General features: G+C 40.0%; 1 protein-coding gene across 1 annotated transcript; it reads left to right on the top strand.

The window, feature by feature from the left end:
• The first annotated feature begins 4,608 nt into the window (after window positions 1-4,608).
• On the top strand, window positions 4,609-14,028 carry lmbrd2a (LMBR1 domain containing 2a). Its single transcript, XM_073466357.1, has 18 exons — window positions 4,609-4,676; window positions 6,482-6,699; window positions 6,883-6,995; window positions 8,284-8,382; window positions 8,509-8,676; window positions 8,777-8,987; window positions 9,085-9,159; window positions 9,300-9,404; window positions 9,482-9,665; window positions 10,564-10,745; window positions 10,910-11,043; window positions 11,241-11,346; window positions 11,486-11,583; window positions 12,071-12,174; window positions 12,450-12,496; window positions 12,610-12,718; window positions 13,304-13,397; window positions 13,520-14,028. Exons 2-18 carry the CDS (start codon window positions 6,526-6,528, stop codon window positions 13,581-13,583), a joined length of 2,067 nt encoding a protein of 688 aa, XP_073322458.1. The 5' UTR covers window positions 4,609-4,676; window positions 6,482-6,525; the 3' UTR covers window positions 13,584-14,028.
• Window positions 14,029-14,087: the final 59 nt, after the last annotated feature.

Raw genomic sequence — 14,087 nt, 5'->3', positions numbered from 1 at the left:
AACTCTTCCAATATACCACAAATACTTCTCCTATTTCTTAAACAAATTCCTGTGGCAAATTCCTGTGGCAAAGCTTTAATGATTCTCCAATTCAACAAAGTAAAGGAAGCTATTGACCTAAAGTAGATATTTGGATCTCCTGGAACCATTCAGTCTTGGACACAAAGAATTCTGGGAACCAGTGTTTGGGTCTGTGTATCGTCATGCCTACATCGCCAAAATTCCTGCTTCTCTCTGCCCTGTTGAGATTAACAGGACTCCAATGGAAAAAGTTGGGATGCTGAAATATGTACAACAGAAAGCATGAATAACACAGAATGTGATAAATTGCTGATCCTTTTGGATAAATCTGGACAATAATTTGGTGTCATCCATTCTGCACAATGACTACTTTTGAGCATATTTTGATGCTGATGATTTTACTTGTAAGACTATTTTTCACAGCGGTATTGCTACTTTTAGCAACCTCTCCTCGTTGGTGTGCTGGATGCTGATTGGTTGCTACACAAATATAAGATTGTCTTGAAATGTGCAGTGTTAATAACCTTCATCAGGCTCGCCTGTGTCTCTGCTCCTACTGTAAGTGAGTTTGTTGTCTTGTCTCAGTTGAACTCTAGTTTCCCAAATAATAAGTGCCGAGTGGTGCCAAGGGGAAACCTGAGCGAGTCTTTGATAAAGACGTGTTTGAAGCTCTCAAAGATCAAAATATGATACCCTTCTTTTTTGTATCGTAAACAACTGGCCAAAAAGGCCGTCTCTTTAAAGACTGGAGTGATCGGTGACAATAGAATAAAAAAGAGGAGACAATGAGACAGCTGGTATCTCATCTTATCACAGATTAGTTTCAGTCTCAAGGGTCTGAACTCTGCTGGAGAAGAATAGATGCCACTTTTGTTTTTGTTTTCCCGTCTTATTCAACCTTGATTATTGTTTTCTGCTGAAGAATGACGTGCCTTGATAGAAGCATGACTGCATGAACCTTTATTTAGATTCTGAGTGTGATAATAATAAGAAGAATCTGACTCAACACCATAAGTATCATCATCTACAGCTTACTGGCATTATGTGCATGTGTCAGTGTGCATCACACTGTGTTTATGCAATTTGTTGTTAGTTACTCAGTTATTTGGGAGATGAGAGAAACATTTGCTGCAGTACTTTATTCAAGTCAACTGGTTTGTCAGTTTCTAGACCTTGATCCTGACAGAGATTATATTTGATTTCAGCTATGGGTGAATGTACAAGGTTGGATAAAATAGCCAATAATATCATCACGAGACAGGTGCTTATACCTTGTCTTATCTCTTTAGAAAGACCTGAAACTGCAGGCGAGACCTCGGCTTGTCATAACTAAGGGCTTGACTTGCCCTACAAAAAATGATTCGTGACTTGTCTGAGAATTGGACTAAATGGCTTGACCAAATGTCTGGTGTGAACCCAATTAACTGACAGCAGAGTGTTAATCTAGTCAGAAACATCCCTGTGGTTTCCTTTTCCCTGCTCCGCTTTGTAATAACATATTTAAGAACACCTCCATCTAGTGGTGGCAACTTTAAGATAAGAAACCCACTGCATTGAGTGCCATCATTAATTTGAGTTAACAGTTTGCCTAATGGACAAGGTAATTTGAACAGCAACAATTAAAAAACACTGGATGATCCTGAACTATAGTTTGATAATCTGAACTGAACTGAACAGAAAGCCCGCCATGATTTCCCACATTCACAATGTCTTGGTGCGTGTCTGTGTTTCCTCTCACAAGCCACAAACGTTCAAAACCAGTTCAACGGATACTTCCAGTATGTGTGAATGTGAGTGCACCTGTTCTCTGCCTGTACATTGTTGTAAGAACTACCCCAAGAGTTATACTGGAGTAAAAGTAAAGATATCGTGTTGTTTTTATCTGTTTGCTAATAAATACGTTAATTTAAAAATGTGCTGCGTTGGATCTGATCCATCGCATAATCTGCAAAGTAACTAGAGTTATCAAATAAATGTAGTGGAGGAGTAGTCATATATTTCCTCAAAATTGTAAGTATAGGTCTTAAGTAAATGTACTTAGTTACATTGCACCACTGTGCTTGTCTGTGTGAGAAGTGTGAGTCTCAGTGTGATCCCACAGAGAGTAAGACGTGGATCAATATATGCTCAAATAAATGAGCGACTACATATCCCTCAGGCAGGTTTATCAATGAGAATACTGATGACATAAGTAGGCCATCGGGGTCTGGATGGTTACACGGCTTATTGCACTAATCCGAGAGAGAGAACTTGTTAAGGTGAGGCTGACAGATGGCCTCACTAAGCACCTGCTGATGCTGCCGGGTTTTATCTGCACTGCTCTGTAGCTGTTCGGGTGACTGCAGAAACAAAGTGCCAGAGGAACAGAGTGTGACAGAGACCAACACAGACACTGGGGAATGGACGACTGGTCTACATGTAGACGGTGGATATGCAGGATTTATCTGCTCGTTGATGTGAAACAGATTTATTAACCAGATGGAGCTGGTGGAAGATCTTCTAGAGGACTGGCCAGAATCTCTGGACATGTTTGGCTCAGTTTGGATGGATGCACTGGGTGTATCCAGAGCGATTAACAACTGGTCAGTTTGTCTGCATCTTGCAGAACATCTGTTTCTGGATCTGCTGAGCCCGGTGGACTTCTTACTGGAACACCGAGCTGTGTGCTTCAACATACTTGGCCCTTGGTACTCTGATGACCCGTATGTGTGGATGCTCCTCCACAGCTGAGATGGATTGAAGATGTTTTGTCTTCCTAAGTTGTTTTTTTTTTTTTTTTTTTAACTCTGCTGGCTTGAAGGCATTTAGACCATGAGGTGAAGAACGCTCTCGGTCAGATTGTGGACTTTTCAAGTTGACATTTTCAGAGTGACAAAGGTGACAACACTGGCATCAGGACACTGCCCCCAGCTTGCATCAACAGCCTCAACTTACCTCAGTTTGGACACATTCATTTAATGAATGCTTCATACTGACAGAATGAATTGTTGGGATTTGTGTATAAAGCAAAAGAGAATCATTGTACTGCTGTCATGCTGTATTGTTGTTGAACTGTCATAACATCTCCAGTTCATCTGCTGCTGCAGCCAGCAATCATAGACTGAATACTGTGTTAAAGTGTAGAACTGAATGAGAAAAGTTACAGAACTGTAAACAAGGTCAATAATTCTTACTGGATAAAGAGTGTGTGGTTTTATTTGGTTTAACGCGACTGAATGCAGCTAACACGGTGTAAGTCAGAAATTCGTGAACATTATGCTGCATTTCTGGCTGCTCATGACAACTGGAAGACTTTGTTTAATAACTCAACTTTCTGTGAACCCAAAGCCAGTTCACAGAGCATCAAGATGTAATGTGTGGTATGTTTTGGTGTGAGTATCGGCTCAGGAATCATGAAACATCAAAATGCATATGTGAAAAAGTAATTACAAATGATTGTGTCGTGTCATGTGTCAATCTGAATGAGATGAGAAACTGAGATGATATTTTGTACCATTGCAATAAATGTCACAAAATCTTCAAAATGATTGTGTGTCATGGTGACTTTATAATCATGCAGTGCTTTCATTTTTGTCTCAGTTATTCAATCTACACAAAATATCCTTTCATCGTTTAATAGTAGCAGCAGATTTTCTGAAATACTCCTTCTCCCTCTCATATATAATACATCTGTTGAGATCCATTGGCACTTTTTCAATCACAATATTTAGCGCCCTGCTCAAAGATTTATTTCTTTGGCCCAAAATCAAGTGTTTCAGCTGTATATTTGTGTAGAAATGTGTATTATAGAATTATTTTTTTGCAATGGTTTGTGGCTCAAGTGAAACTGATATAGCAGTTTTATATCCTCACTGAATGCAAACTATGTTTTTCTTCTATTTTCTATATATTTCACCATAAAAGAAATGAATGTGTGTTTGTCACATATTTCAATGCAGGTTACAGTCACAATATTTTGTGATATCATATTTTGCTAAAGTAGCATTTTACATTTACTTACTTGTACTTTAATTCCTCTTTCTACTACTTTACATTTCTTTTTTATTATTACTTTTATTGCATTGATGTCATAAATCAGTACAGCCACACGGTATCTTTTGTACTTACATGCATTTTTCCCCCTTTTTTGGTCATATTTTATAGACCATGTGGTGCAAAAAGCAAAATGAACAGAACAAAACAAAAAAGAAAACACAACAAAACAAAACAACCTGCTTCTTGTGTTATCTCTGGGCAAATAATTTAGGATTTACGTCACCAGTTACTTTTGTTACTTTATATTAATACTACGCTATGTTTAAAAACATATATAGGCCATTTAATATTTATTTTTTATGCTAATGCATTAGAAATAAAAGCCTTTTCCTGCTCTTTGGTAATTGCTACTTTAACTGAAGAAAAAGATCTGGATGCTTTTTCCACCACTCTGCAATAGGATGCCGATAAAGCACACTGTAGGCTTGACCAGTGGAGAATGCGTGGCCTCGCCTACAATTCCCAGAACTCCCTGCGGCACCAGATTGAGAGCGGCACGCAGCGCGGCCTTACGTAATGTCGTTTCAAAGGTTGTGTACATTTGTCGGAACACAGTGTGACGATACATTCAGACTGTTTACCGGCTCACGAGCTTCAGCCCGAGAGAAGACAGTGGAAAGGTAAGAGTCACCTCCGTCCTGCCTCCTGTACTAACCGGGTCTGGTCTGGGTCGGGCCGGACCGGACCGGACCGACCAGCTGGATCTATACGAGACCGCGGCACGGTAACGTTACAGCTACCGGCGCAGTTGTTGTCCTAGAATAAAAGATGAGCGTGGTGATGAGAGGAATCAAGAAAATGATCAGGCCCGGTGGTCACAACATCTCAACCACTGGATTCAAATACAGAACAGTATCTAATCTGATCATCTTAAGTAATGTCTGATGAAAATAATATCGATAATCAATAATACTCCCTTGTTTTTACCCTGCATTTAAATCTAAATTTAGAAAGAGTTCAGTTTTATATCATTACTTTTATAATGATAAGCTACCTAAATAAAATAAATGTTTACTGGGTGTAGACCGATTATCTGGGCCGATACTCAAAATTCATATATTTGTCTGCCACATAACATTACATATAATAATAATAATACACTACATACATCAACAGACACAAGACATAAGGACATAACACAAGTGCAAACAATACAGTGAGTGCCAGATACATTCCACCCCTCGTCCTCATCACACCCTCGCCTTATGGCCTAAGTTAAGGACATTCACTGATATGGGAATGAATGAGTTTGTATCTGTTTAGGCATCTTCTCTTTTATTTAATTGGGACCCTGTAACGTCGACCGGATGGAAGCAGGTCACATTGACAGTGTGAGGGGTCGGCAGTAATCTTCCTTGCTGTTGGAGGGTTGGATGCCCCCTCAACCCAATCACCTTTAATGGGACCAGTCTGTTTAATTCTGCCTTCAGCTTCACTGTTAGATTCCCAAACCAAGCAGCCATCCCATATCTGAGTATACTTTCTTATCACAGCTTGATAAAACACCAACATCATCTTCTGTTCGACTCTAAACACCCTGAGTCTTGGTGAAAAATAAGGCCACTGCTGGATCCTACTGCACACACAGTCGGACCTGCTGGGACTTTCAGCATTTTGCGATTATCAGTATCAGTGATTTTTCTGTCAGATTGCCGATAAAATAAACTTTTCTAAATTTTTAAAAAAAAATGAGCTACTTTGGCTCTGATCTAATATCCTCTCCCACTATATCCTTCCCACAGTAATATCTTAAGTCACAATTTATAAATAAAAAAATACATTTACCAAACAAATGTAGTGGAAAGGAGGTATAAAGTAGCAGAAAATGGATATTACTTGAGTAAAGTATACTCGTGTATACTCAAGTAAAGTACCTCAAAATTGTTTGCAAGAACAGTACTTTATTGTATTCAGGTTTATTCCATCACTGTTTGTTGGAAATTTTGACACAAAGAGTTTCTGTTTTACTGCAAATGAATATCGGTCAGTCTCCTTGATGTCTAATAATCGGTATCGGCCTTGAAAAAGCCTTATCGGTCGACCCAGAGTGTTTACTGTAATGGATTACACCAATCAGTTAAGTTACAATATAGTCTGCCAACAGAGTTTTAATATTTTGCAGAAATATAGACAATATAGATAAAGACAATAGACAAATAAGTAGACTCAAAGTGTATTGAGGAGCACTGTTCACTGAATGATTAGCTTTTATGTAAATGGGCTCAAACAGTCACACATCTGCTCTCTCCCTCCTCACCTCACTGCTGTATCATGGTGTATATGTTTTTCCCTGAGTGCTCAGCTCGTCCTGTTTCTTCCTGTTATCCACAGCAGATAACAGCGATATCTGTTTGCTGTTTGTCCAATGAGCTTCAGATTCTCTCTCTATCTCTATCTCTATCTCCCGCCCCCCCCCCCCCTCCAGCCCCTCACCATGACATCCTGACGTCAGTCCGTTCAGTCATCACCATGAGTGGTGCTGCGCTGGTTGTCGTGGTCGTGGTCGTCTTCTTCTTAGCCCTCTACCTCCTGCAGCGCTACGGAGATCTGCGGAAACAGCAGCGGATGGTCCTGCTGGGCACGCTGCTGTCCTGGTACCTGTGCTTCCTCATCGTCTTCATCCTGCCGCTCGACGTCAGCACGGTATGAAACCACTGCAGCAGTTTAAAGTCTGCATCAACATGAGGTCTCATTTTCCTTTTTAACCACATGTGCTTGGATATTTTTTAGAATACAAACAGGATGTGACTTTGAGAATAATCGTGTCTGATTGAGGTTGAGCTGTGTGCTTATTTTTGTTTCATGGAGTGTGTTTTCCTCTTGTAGACTATCTACAATCAGTGTCTTCTTGACACGGCAAACCACCGTACTCTTGTGACGCAAGCAACACGCTCCAATCAGACAGATGACGACGTCATCGCTGTTTATCCAACTGTCAGGTAAATGAGATTACGTTTCATTTATTGTCCCCATTTGCTTGTCTCAAGGCAAAGTACATTATTTCTTCAGATTGTGTTGCAAGGTTATCCAACATGATGCACCATATATGTTGTTCTTTGAAGGTAAAAGTACATTTTTCATGATGTTACATTAGACAGAGGCTTTTATTCTCAGCTGCTCGTACTAATATACACTCGAGTCCTTGTGCTGTTTTGTGAGGCTTGATGACGTCAAACTAAATAGATTGAATAATTTATGACACCACATCAAATCCGAATGCCCAAACCAAAGAGGAACTTGTCAGCTGTTTCATTTGAATGAATGGCCTGTTATCAGTTTCAGTGGTTTTCTTTTACTGTGAGCGCCTCATACTGAAGGTTTTACTGTGGGATGTGTGACCATACCTGCTCTGTTCAATTATATATTATTATGTTATGCGGTTGCGGAGTATCTGCTCATGAAAGTTTCAACAATCAGTACACAGTATTGACTTAAAGGGCTGGTTCTCTCACTTATCACCTTTGGTAGCCGTGTAAATAATATTGGTATATGACTCCACCCCAATACAATGAAGTTGAATGAAATTCCATTCATGGTGCTCACAGCATTAAAAAATAACATTTTTAAAATTCAGCAGCAACAAACTCACTGCTCGCTTCATTAGGTACACCTTCACAATGTATTGTAATCCAATACAACATCTCATCGTCATAAATTCTGCCTTTATAAAGATAATAATGTTCAGTCTTTGACGCTGTCGGACAGGTGTTGATTTAAAGACATATTAATATGTTGGAATTCTGCATTTAAAAGTCTAAAAACGACTGGACATTTGTTTTATACTTTGTTGAGTTGAGTACATACATCCACAAGTCCTCAAGGTAACGGTGTTTTTCATTTGATTGCCTGACGCTACTTCCTGGTTAGTGAAATCCGCAGACGAAGGCTAAACTTAACCAGGATAAAACTTAAAACCATTACCTCATCTATGAACGTATGAGCTGCTGTATAATGAAGTGAACTGTCAGTGTATCTTTCTATAAACTGCCTCCCTTGTGTAATCTGGATCGACTATGTTGTTATTGATACTTCATATTAAAGAAATATCGAGTTTTGTTCCAACCAAGGTCAGGATTTGAACATTTCTAACTTTGGTGACACCAAGTGTTCGTTTACAAAAAGACACTGTGGACGCTGCGCACATCACTGCAGTTTAACTTGTTGAACGTGTTTAATGACACTTTATGATTACATGTATGCTCACGTTCTTGTGTGTGTGTGTTACAGTGTGCCAAAGGCTTGTGAGAAACCATGGAGTTATATCCCCGATGGCATCCTACCAGTGTTCTGGAGAGTTGTGTACTGGACTTCCCAGTTTCTTACTTGGTAAGATCTTAACACACACACACACACACACTATAACTTCTGTATGTTCCACCTTTTCATATAAGAACAATGATAGCTTGGTACATTGACTCTCTCTCTCCTTTGTGTGTGCGTGTATGTGTGCAGGCTGCTGGTGCCCTTCATGCAGTCTTATGCTCGGTCGGGAGCGTTCTCCAGAGTCGGGAAGATGAAAACGGCTCTCATTGAAAATGCAATCTATTATGGCACCTACCTCCTTATCTTCATCTCTCTGCTCATCTATGTGGCTGCTCACCCTTCGTGGCAGCTCTCATGGTAAATCAAACGTCCCCTCAATTCAGAAAAACTTACAACAGGACTAAACAATGCCAAAAGAAAAGATGTCAGTGAATCTGTCTTTGTAAAACTTGTGCAGGAGGGAGCTCCAGACCATCGGCATTACAGCTGCCAACACCTGGGGCCTCTTTCTTCTGGTGCTGTTGCTAGGCTACGGCCTGGTGGAGATACCACGTTCTTATTGGCTCTCATCTTCCCATGGTTACCTGCTGGCCAAGACCTACTTCAAGGCAGCGAAAGTGGCTACTGAGAAGGTAGAGGCTGAGGAGAACCTAGCAGATGTTATGGAGGTGAGGATTTATCATCTCTCCTGTGCTCTGAGAGAACAGACTCATAGAACAGACTTTGCTATGCATAAAAATAAACTTTTATATTTCTCATTATCAGGACGTGGCAGGTGTTCATGCATCTGTCAGGTACAACCACCAGCTGAGGAAGTGTGTGGACACCATTTTGACAAAGGTGAGAGAGACATCATGTGATTTGTTCATCAAATAAAAATCTCTTGCCAATAAAATAAAAGTTAATATCTAACAAGTTTATTGTTGCATTTACAGTTTTTACAGTCTTCATTTCTTCATTTGAGTGTCGTCTCATTTCAGTGTCCCACTGACTACCAAGAGGAGATGAGAAGACACGTGGAAAGCCCTGGTGGTGAACAAAACGTCATTCCCACCAAAAGAAGCCTCATTAATCTTCATAAAAAAGTAATTGTAAATTATATTTCAGATTTGAAAAGAAAAAATGCAAAAATATGACCCTGTTGACTGTATGTGTGTTTCAGGTCATCTTTGCAGTGCAGAGACAAGCTCAGACTCGGGTCCAGTGGTCTATCTTGATAGACGAGGCCTTTCATCTAGAAGATGTAGCCAAAAGCCAGAGCAGCCCGGTCCGACAGTTAACCCACAGCTTCCCCTCAGCACACCACCACGGCTGGATCCGCAGGTTCTTTTACACTCCTACTGTCGGTGAGTTCAGTTGGCACTAAAATCCCAAGCTCATTTACTCGGCTACTTTACTTTAGTGCAAAGCTATGGTATTTCTGATTGTGTGTTCCCATTCTGCGAGACTTGATTTACTCCACTACCGCTGTCATTTTCAGTGTTTATGTGTACGCAGGAAAATCAGGGTGTTTTTGACTTGTCTCCTTTGTTTGGCAGGCTTCTGATTGGCCAACATGGCCTTATGGTAGAAGTTATATGGCCACCTGTTGCTTTGGCCTGGGCTTGCCCTTTCATTCCATTAGTGTGGACAGGAATTTCTTTGAAACCGGAGGAGGGAAATAAGTGCAGTTTTAAAAATACCCGTGGACGTTTCGACTAGGTGTCGGAAAAAAAACAGCTGTACTGTTTTAGTAGGGGTCATTTGAGTTGATCAACTGCAAATGCTGAATTTGAAATTAATCAATAAATTAATTAATTAATTAATTAATTGTATTTGCATGAAAAATGTTTTGAGATGTTTAAAAAAGAAAAAAAACTATTTGTGGGAATCATATTTTGGGAGCTGCCTCCATTTTTTCTAGTATGATGTGCAATATTTTCAGTGTTTGATTTTGAAGTAATCCAGAAGTATTCAGATTAGATTACATTTTTTTGTAATCCACTAGATCACCTTAGTTATTATAAAAATTGCCATGTAATTTACATTCAGTAACTGACTACATTTCAAAGTAATCTGATCCAACCTGGAAGTAAACGATACAATAGTATTGTTTCCCGGCAGTAATATTATCTTAGTTTGTTAGTTCTTCTGTGTATGAATCTAGATCTACAGCATGTGTTTGTAGCTGAAATGTCAGTTTAATTGTACCTCCAACATGTGTACTCATGCACGGGTGTGTGTGTTTGTGTGCGTCCTCCTCAGAGTGGTACTGGGAGTGTGTGTTCAGGCAGAGTTTCTACAGGCTGCTGGCAGTTCTCCTGTGTCTCCTCTCGGCAGCAGTCGTCTGGTCCGAGTGCACCTTCTTCAGCACACACCCAGTCCTGTCCCTGTTCGCTGTGTTTGTTGACAAGGCTGAAAAACACCACAACTACATTTGTATCGAGGTGGGCACGTATGCAGCGAGGTGCACAGAACAAACTTAAGCTTCATAAAGCAGAAACACACGGCACAAAAACAAAAACACATAGCCTGCCGTTATTAAATCCTTCCAACACTGTATTGAACGAGCTGACCTGCCTCCTCTTTCTGTTTTCTTTCTCTCCACCAGATGGTGTGCTTTGTCAGTATCCTCTTCCTGTGTGTCTGCGTCTACTCCACAGTGTTCAGGATACGATTTTTCAACTACTATTACCTGGTGCCTCATCACCAGACTGACGCTTACAGCCTGCAGTTCAGCGGCATGTACGTTCCTCATAAAGTCCTCATATTTATGTCACATTAGAGGTACGTCGTCCTGAAACGCCTGTTTACATGAGAGGGAGGTTTTACAGTAAACTTTATTATGGGACCCAGTTTGAAAAGAGGAAGCACGGTTCAGTCTGGATTCCTCACATTGCATTTTGATATCAGGTTGCTTCTCTTTGTTTTTTCCCTCGCAGGTTGTTTTGTCGGCTGACCCCGCCTTTGTGTTTAAACTTCCTGGGCCTGATTCACATGGACTCCGCCATCTCACACCAGGACAAATTACAGACGTCCTACACCTCTGTGAGTCCCACGTAAACATGCACATACCAATGTTCTTACAAAGACATATTAATGCACACTAGAATTGTAGAAACGTCAAAATCTGATTCTGTCCAAACCAAATGAAGTGATGCAATGTGCCTCTTTCTCCCTCTGTCAGATCATGGGCTCTATGCGAGTGCTATTTTTCATATCTGATGGGTTCTACATCTACTATCCCATGTTGGTGTTGCTTCTCTGCTTTGCCACTTATTACAGGTACGCCATCAAATGGGCTTTTCACACAGCACTTCGCCCGGGGCCAAATGCTTTAATTCTAGGGAGATTGCAAATTGATAATATTTCTATAAACATTTCTTTGGCTATAAGCTTGCTTGAGCTCGACTGATAAATTGGCTACATATTAGTTTATTGCACATATGTCGTTAACGGTGTATATGTAGGCCAGTGAGTAAGAAAAGCTTGCAGTACAAAAATACCAAACTAGGGTTATTATTATAGAGTTTGTCAGTTCAGGTCCTGACAGATTTTTCATTTGTAAAAGGTCCCGTCAAGTATGAATCTGCTAAGGAACCCACATAAAGATTATTTATCTTTTAAAAGTTAACTATCAATCAATATGTCATTATTGGATGTTCAGGTAATTATTAATCAAATGTGTGCCATTACTAAAATTGATATATTGTATTTTTCCTTTATTCAACATTATGTGCATATGTGTGTGTGTGTGTGTGTGTGTTTGTAGCCTGGGCTCTCGCTGTTTGAATCTCCTGGGCTTTCCTCAGTACATTACTGATGGAGACTTGACCTCTGACCTGGAGGATGAAGGCAGGGAACTCATCAGAAGAGGTAACAACATCACATATTCAATCATTCATTATTTCTAATGTATCTCTTCAGAGGTGGAAGTGTTTTAACAAATTAATTTTAGTAGAAAGTTAGCCACGTTATTGTGGACTTGATTAATTATTTCTCCTCTCTTGTTTCTAGTAAACTTAATTGTCTTTAGATAAGGCAGGTTCTCTGACCAGCTCACTCTTTTACTTTAACTATTTATTTCTTCTGCCGCAGTACAAACTAATTTGTTGTGCATCTGAAATACATAATTATGTCCACTTTTGTAGAAAGAAGAAAAAGACAGAAAGCCGAGGATGGAGAAAATCGAAGATGGGTTAGAGCATTTTATTTGATCAAATCATTTATCAATCTCTTGGCTCACTGGTTCAACTGGCTTGTGTTAAGTGCATCCTGGTATTTATGTGCATTTTTTGTTTTCTGTTTCAGGCTTGGAGGGAGCAATATGGAGTCCAGGGTGCCACTGGACGGACCAGAGATGGTTACACTGAGATAAAGGATGACCAGAGCAGCCCTGTCACAGAGATCAAGAACAGTGGTAGGATTTAAAGAAAACTTGAAGAAACATGGAATAAAATATTTTTTCTGTGTTCACACGCTACTGAAACTAATATAACCAGAAATTTCAAACAGGGTCTGGGTGGATGACTTGGATTTTATTTTATTTATGCAAGTTCGTATCAGTTTTAAGAGTTTGCTTAGAGGTATTTGACCAGTGGGCTCGCTGCCCGGTGTAGGAAACTAAACAGCTGCCACCCACGCAAGATAAGGTAACGACTGTACAGTGTGTCAGGTGGGGGTCATGTTAGGATATACACCACCTGTTGCCTCACCCAGCAACTTGTTTGTAGTTTTCTTCAGGATATGGCACTGGAGTTAAGGCAAGTTATCCTACATGCATAGGCAAACATCAAAAAAGACATTTTGTTGTACTGTAAAAGTCCAACTAGAAATAGTGGGAATTTCTGTGTGTTTTGCCAACAAACTAAGAACCAATAGACTATTTCTGTCAACTTAAAACCTCCCCTTGTTGCTTTGATTTATTTTAACATTTCATGGATAAGGATGGAAGAGGTCTGCATGCTTACAGTATACTGTTTAAACATTGCTCTGTCTTTCACAGTTATCACATTCAACAGACGAGACAGGGACACGGAGGAGCAGCAGAGAGGCTTACTGCAAGACAATTCCAGTGATGAGGGTTCACCAAACAGAAGGTATAGTTCTTTGTGTGAAATCATTTGAACATAGTGTTTAATTGGAGCCAGATAACAATATGGCCCACAGAACAGAAAAGATTTCCTTAATCACTTACTCTTGTCTGTGTTTGACACTGTAGATCCAGAGGAGGGCGCTACCTGTCTCTTTCACATCCTCGGGGAGGCATATTCGACGATGTTTGATAAACAGAAGACATGGAGGGAAAAGTAGCACACGCTGGAAATGGAAATAAGGACTCACAATGCCTGTCTACATGAGGAAATGATGTGTGCAAAGGATCATACAATCTCTCAGGAAGTAAAGAGGAAGATGCTGTATCAGCGATATGAACACACAATCAAAGGAAATGGATGAAAGTGAAAGAAAAACTCAGTGGAGGGTTTTATACTGTATCTCAGCTGATCTCTGGGACTGGATTATTCACTGAAAGAGATCACTAACTGTGAAGGGATGCTTCTTGTCCAAAGCCTTAACCTATTTGTACACAGCCAAACCTTTTATAATCTATTTTTGACGCTATAGTGTATAGAAACAGATGATGCACCTGCAGTGACCGAGGATAAGCGCACACGAAAACATGTGGAAATTAACTGATGTCTGAATATTTGACCATGACAGTTGATACATCTAAAAAAAAAAAAATAAATAGCTCACTGTATCTGAGACAAACACAAAATGACAGACTC

Source organism: Pagrus major, chromosome 5 (assembly GCF_040436345.1).
Source record: "Pagrus major chromosome 5, Pma_NU_1.0".
NCBI lineage: Eukaryota > Metazoa > Chordata > Actinopteri > Spariformes > Sparidae > Pagrus > Pagrus major.
The sequence above is the reverse complement of the archived record's forward strand: the minus strand, read 5'-3'. Positions and strand labels throughout refer to the sequence as shown.